Source organism: Phlebotomus papatasi, chromosome 4 (genome assembly GCF_024763615.1).
Source record: "Phlebotomus papatasi isolate M1 chromosome 4, Ppap_2.1, whole genome shotgun sequence".
Taxonomy (NCBI): Eukaryota; Metazoa; Arthropoda; class Insecta; order Diptera; family Psychodidae; genus Phlebotomus; species Phlebotomus papatasi.
Genome location: NC_077225.1, coordinates 5,414,135 through 5,420,857, shown reverse-complemented (window position 1 = coordinate 5,420,857; position 6,723 = coordinate 5,414,135). Strand labels below are relative to the sequence as shown.

Sequence of the window (6,723 nt, the reverse complement as noted above, 5' to 3'; positions counted from 1 at the left end):
CAAATCCTAAGATAGCGTTAAATGATATTGAAAATGAAATTCAAAAAACTATTTCAGTTTGTATATTTTACTAATTATTGAGACATCTTGTAATATGAATTTTGTCATAAGGGAAACTATCCACTGAAAGATGTCCTGTCAGTAAAGTTAATAATAATAATGAAGTAATAATATGTAGTCATTCATAATACTAGGTTTATGCCTTTTTTAAATGAAAGAAAAATAGAAGAAAATAAAAAGAAATAGAAAATGAAGAAATTCAATAAATTAATAAAAAATAATAAAAATAAAAGCAAATAAGAAACATTTTTGAATTTTATTGTACTATGATAAATGATTTCATCTGAATTGCAAAAAAATTGAATGGTACATACTGGTGGTAATTTTATGCAGAAATGTAAGTTTCTCAATCAGATAATAACATCAACCTTTATTTTGCTTTACTTATTTACCTTTTTTGGAATACCAGTGTTGCAACTTTTCACAAATTATAAAAATTGAAATAGCCTAATTGTGAAGTTAGCTGAGTTTCAGTTCGGCTTGTTGCATCCTAGCGGTGAGTGAAGAAAATAAACAAGGAACTGTCAAAAAAAAGATCACTTCCTGAAAAAAAAGTGTGTGAAATTAGCGTGCAAAAGTGTGGCAATTTAAAAAAGTTTAATAAAAAGGCATTTACATCAAGAGAAATTTGGAGTTTAATTTAACAAGTGAAAACGTGAACCTTCAAGTCCGGATTGGACAAATCATATTAATTTTCTGGTATTTTCCTACAGGTAAACTGAGGATTTTATTCACCTATTCCTGCCAAGGAGGCTTTCTATTAATTCTATTGTTGAATTCCATAGGTAAACTGAGGATTTTATTCACCTATTCCTGCCAAGGAGGCTTTCTATTAATTCTATTGTTGAATTCCATAGGTATTTGACATTAGTGAACCTTCAAGTCCGGATTGGACAAATCATATTAATTTTCTGGTATTTTCCTACAGGTAAACTGAGGATTTTATTCACCTATTCCTGCCAAGGAGGCTTTCTATTAATTCTATTGTTGAATTCCATAGGTAAACTGAGGATTTTATTCACCTATTCCTGCCAAGGAGGCTTTCTATTAATTCTATTGTTGAATTCCATAGGTATTTGACATTAGTGGTCCTTCACCCTTTAGAAGACAAGTCGATCTTCACCCAGCAATATGCCCTCAAAGGAATTGAGTCGTCGCTCCTACAAAGGGCAACTTACTACAGTCAAGAAGGTCATTGAAAAATATCAACAAGATCCGTTACAACTTGAGAATGAAAATGCCGAAACGGAATTACGAGCCAATCGGGAGATGATTGACAGAATTGAGAAGAAGTTTGTGTCCATTCAGTCAGAAATCATCAATGAGGCTCCTCCAGAGACAAAGGAAAAGGAAAAGGAGGAACTTCTTGGGTTCTTAGATGAGGCACTGCGTGCTGAAATGGAGATCAATACACTTATTGCATTGTTTCAAACAAAAGTGGCTGATCAATCTGTGAGTTCCCCAGCTAATGCATCTCATCAAGGTGATGATATTTCCAAATTAGTCACTTTGATGTCGCAGCAGCTGAAGGAACAGCGCCAGCAGAGACTCAGTGAAGAGACTAAATTGAAAGACATACTCGAAGCTCAGAAGGAAGAAATGCAGAGACTGTTAGAAATCTCCCGGAATGAGCTGGCCAACACATCTTTGGACTCAAGTCTCCTAATGTCTCCCATCGAGCAAAAATCGAATTTAGAACCCATAAAACTTCCGAAATTCAGTGGCTCTTACACCGAGTGGCCCACATTCAAGAATCTTTTTTTGTCCACTGTGGATAGCAAACCACGTCTCTCAAAAGCGGAAAAGATGCACTATCTGCGCACTTCTACCCAAGGGGAGGCTCTAGGACTATTCAACCAGCTTCCACTGACTGAGGAAAATTACGCTATCGCATGGAACAGGCTTGTGAATCGTTATGATGACAAGATGATCATCTTCAGGAGTTATATGGAGAGTTTCTTGAACCAGGAGCAAATCACCAAACCAGATGTTACTGCCCTACGGAAGCTTCAGTCAGCTACTTCCCAAGCTTTGGAGGCAATTGACGCTCTGGGGGTATCTGAGCGGGATCCCTGGCTCATTCATCTAACCCTGAGGCATCTTGATCGTCAAACGCAGACCTTGTGGAGTGAGAAAAAACCAGAGGGGATTCCAACTTGGACCGATTTCGACAATTTTCTCAACACAAGATGTCGTGTTTTGGAGTCATGTCCTGCAGCAGCACCCCAGCAGCTACGGAGTAAGTCCAATACCAAAGGTTCCACGTGTGTCACTTCAGATAAGAACAAAGAAAATTGTCAATTTTGTAAGATTAATCCACATAGATTGTACAAGTGTAGGAAGTTCTTAGGGCTCTCTCATGAGCAAAGGTTAGAGATTGTCAGAAGTCTTAAACTTTGTGAGAATTGTCTCATTGAATCTCACCCTATAGAGTCATGTAATTATCAAAGTTGTAAAGAATGTTCACAAACCCATAATCACTTGCTCCACCTTGCATTTCCTAACTCAATAACTCAGACAGTTGCCAATGTTGAAGCCCAAGAGATTGATGATCTTGAGAATTTTGATCTCCCTTCCAATAACAGTGCTACCCTAAGTTGTTCTGGAGCATCTGGCGGAGTGCGATCAAATGTATTATTTGCAACTGCAATCGTGAAGTTGTTGGGGCCCCAAAACACTTCCCAGCTGTGCCGAATTGTATTGGATCCTGCATCCCAAATAAATATAATCACAAATCACATGTGCCAGCTTCTTAAGCTTAATCCCAAGCGTACAAACTTTGTGATTGATGGTGTCGGATCAATTTCTCAGGCAAGTCAGCAGGAGGTACAGGTGAAGATGCAGTATCAGAGGGGCCAAGGAGTGGAGGTTGAGAACTTAAGTTGTATTGTCATGAAAAAGGTTGTTGGTGATCAGCCCAATTGGGATGTGGATGTTAGCAAAATTCCTCTACCCTCTCACTTCAAATTAGCTGATCCCAAGTGGCATGTACGCCAAAAAATTGATCTTCTAATTGGGGGAGGGCACGCTTGGCAGTATTTGGGAGCTGAAAGGGTGTCCTTGGGAGTTGGATTGCCAATGCTTCAGCAAAGCGTGTTCGGCTGGCTGGTGGTTGGGCCTTGTTTCGAAGCCCGGAAGGAGGTTGCGTCCTGCGGCATTACGACCCTGTCAAGTATTGACCGTACCCTAAAAAAGTTTTGGGAAGTGGAGGAAATCCCCAAGAAACCACAAGTCACTGTTGAGTACCAGGAGGTTGAAAATCACTTCCAAAAGACAACATTTCGTGGTGCCGAGGGGCGTTATGTAGTGCAACTTCCCCTGAGATCTGAGATTCAAGATCTCAACAATAACCGGCTGGTGGCAATCCGCCAATTGAATTACCTTTTCCCAAGGCTGCAGAGAAATCCGAAGCTCTTTGAGGATTATTCTAACATTTTTCGAGAATATCTGTCACTGAACATTATTGAAAGAGTCCCGTCTTGTGAGCTGCACAATCCTTCATACTACTTCCCACATCATGCGGTGGTAAAAGAGAATGCTGTCTCAACAAAGACAAGGGTGGTTTTTAATGCCAGTTCTCAGTCAAGGTCAGGGTTAAGTCTAAATGACTGTCTGAAAGCTTGCCCTGTGGTTCAGCCCACGCTCATTTCAGTATTGTGGAGATTCCGGATGAATGAGGTTGCCGTTACTTGCGATATAGTAAAGATGTATTTACAAGTCATGATGCATCCCCAACACCAAGACTTCCACAGATTTGTTTGGAAGGAAGAGGATGAGCTGATTGATTTTCGCTTTACTAGAGTTTGCTTTGGAGTAGCGGCTTCACCATTTCTAGCTACTCGAGTGCTGAACCAGATAGCGGAGGATGAAGGTCAGAAGTTTCCCTTAGCCAAACCTGTATTGAAGGAAAACTTCTATGTTGATGATTGCTTGTATTCAGCTTCATCCTGTGAGGAAGTTCTGGAAGTCAAGCAACAGCTGATTGACATGTTGAGAACAGGAGGAATGGAACTGTCGAAATTTCGCTCAAATCGACCTGAAGTGGTTGCAGGGGAGCATGATGAGCATGAATCGACGTCACTCATTCTCGATCAAGAAGCTAAAACTTTAGGGGTTATTTGGACTCCACAAACAGACGAGTTCCAGTTTCGTATTGCCAAAGATTTGGGATCTCAGCCAATGACAAAAAGAAACATCTTGTCCACAATTGCCCGGATATTCGATCCTTGTGGTTTTATTGGCCCAGCAATAACCACGGCCAAACTGATCATGCAAAACACATGGCAAAAGAACGTGGGTTGGGACGATGAAGTTCCAGAGGACTTGGGAAAGAGATGGAAAAAGTTTGTAGCAGATGTAACGCATGTAGAGAAACTACGCATCCCCAGATGGATATGCCCAATTTCAGACCCTTGCGTCAAGGAACTGCACGCATTTTGTGATGCGAGTCAGTTGGCTTATGGTGTGGTGATTTATGTAGTCTATGAAGACAGCATGGGAAACCGATCCTCCGGCTTATTGACTGCTAAGTCAAGAGTGACTCCAATCAAAGCTAAGGATGACGGGACAAGGCTTCTCACCATTCCAAAGGCAGAACTTGTTGGAGCAGAGCTCGCAGCTCAGTTAATGGCTATTGTGGGGGATTCATTGGGAATAAAAAACCAGTACTTTTGGACCGATGCTATGGTTATTCTCCATCAAATCCACTCCAAGGAGATCAAGGAAACATTTGTGAGAAACAAAATTTCCAATATCAAGAAAACCTCGAACGCTGAACAATGGAGACATATCCCAACCAGTCAAAATCCTGCGGATGTATTGTCGAGAGGTACCTCCATGCAATTATTGATCTCAAATACTCTATGGTGGCAAGGACCATCGTGGTTAGTCAAAAGCAGAGAACATTGGCCACCCAAGTTCTCTCCAATCTTCTTTTCAAAACCAATTCCTCAGACTCTTGCATGTACTGAAAGTCATGCAGACCCGTCATCAGTCACCCTGTACGATTACTTCATATCTAAATTCAGCTCATTCATGAAAGCGACAAGGGTGCTTGCTTGGGTTAAGCGAGGAGTGGAAAATTTCAAATATAACCTTCTAAAACGTCGTACAACCCGAAGTGTGAGCAATAGCACAAAATCTCAACAATTCTTGCAAGTTTCAGAGCTGCAAGCAGCAGAGAAGATCCTTATCAGATGGGATCAGGAACGCCATTTGAGTTCAACAATTCGCCTTCTCAAGTCTAACCACAGCAACAATGTGATAACACCCATACGCAAACTACACCCATACATGGACAGTAATGACATTTTGCGAGTTGGTGGGCGGATTCAGTTTTCCGAAAATTCCTACGATGCTAGACATCCCATAATACTTCCACAAGGAACGTTAGCTCTTTGGATTGCCAGAGCTGAACATTTGAGACTCTTGCATGCAGGTCCACAGCTTACGTTGGCATCAATGCGTCAGAAGTATTGGGCGATACACGGTAGGAATCTTGTGCGTAAAATCGTGCGGGAATGCATTGTTTGCATTCGGGCTAAGCCAATTACGTCTCAGCAATTGATGGGCTCCCTTCCTGAGTGCAGAGTAAATCTAGTTCGACCATTCTTGCATACTGGGGTGGATTTTACAGGGCATGTGACGATTAAGAGAACACCAAGAGGCTCTAGCCATGAAAAAGCGTATGTATGTATTTTCATCTGCATGTCCTCGAAAGCAGTGCATTTAGAAGTGCTGACATCTCTTTCTTCCAAGGCCTTTATCAGTGCCTTTCGGAGATTCATAGCACGACGTGGGATGCCTTCCCATATGTACAGTGACAACGCCACAAATTTTGTCGCTGGGGAGAAGGAAATTCGTCAAATCTTGAACGATCACAACATGCAACAGGAGATCGTGAATATAACATCTGGTCTGAACATCCAATGGCATTTCAACCCCCCATCTGCACCCCATCAGGGAGGACTTTGGGAGGCCGCTGTGCGCAGTTTCAAACATCACTTTAAACGAGTCATTGGTACTATGATACTTACTTACGAAGAACTCAACACAGTGGTCGTACAAATTGAAGCGGTTTTGAATAGCCGCCCTCTGGTCACCATTCATGACAATCCAGGTGATTTGCAGTGTCTTACACCTGGAGATTTCCTGATTGGAAAGGCACCTACCCAGCTACCAGTTGAACAAAACGACTTTGAGCAAGTGGATCACCTTCGTAGATGGCAACTGTGTACAAAGTTGCGAAACGATTTCCTAACACGATGGAAGAAGGAATACATCCACACTTTGCAACAACGCCAACGTTGGAACAAGGAAAGCCCCAATCTTTCACCTGGAGATGTAGTTCTATTGAAAGCTGAAACTACTTCCAACATTGAATGGCCAATGGGACTCATCGAAAAGGTCTTTCCAGGGGAGGACGGCAAAGTGAGGGTAGCACTGGTGAAGGTGAATTCCAAATCGCTCTTGAGGCCAATTACCAAACTAGTAAAACTCCCTGTTAAATTAGATTAAAGTAGATTTATTTGGAATGAATTCTAAGCTTTTAAGGTAAATGGGAAAAAATCTAAAAAATCAAAATTTTGAAACGCCTTCTGAAACTGGGGAGAAAATGTTGCAACTTTTCACAAATTATAAAAATTGAAATAGCCTAATTGTGAA

At 41.4% G+C, this 6,723-nt stretch overlaps 1 protein-coding gene across 1 annotated transcript; it reads left to right on the top strand.

Annotated features, from left to right (window-relative positions):
* The first annotated feature begins 1,191 nt into the window (after positions 1 to 1,191).
* On the top strand, positions 1,192 to 6,576 carry LOC129808613 (uncharacterized). Its single transcript, XM_055858399.1, has 2 exons — positions 1,192 to 2,299; positions 2,582 to 6,576. Exons 1-2 carry the CDS (start codon positions 1,192 to 1,194, stop codon positions 6,574 to 6,576), a joined length of 5,103 nt encoding a protein of 1,700 aa, XP_055714374.1.
* The last annotated feature ends 147 nt before the right edge of the window (positions 6,577 to 6,723 follow it).

Coding starts and splice junctions, on each gene's coding strand:
- LOC129808613 (XM_055858399.1), top strand. CDS start 1,192: ATGCCCTCAAAGGAATTGAGTCGTCGCTCCTACAAAGGGCAACTTACT. Junction 2,300..2,581: donor AGCACCCCAGCAGCTACGGA/GTAAGTCCAATA, acceptor TAACTCAGACAG/TTGCCAATGTTGAAGCCCAA.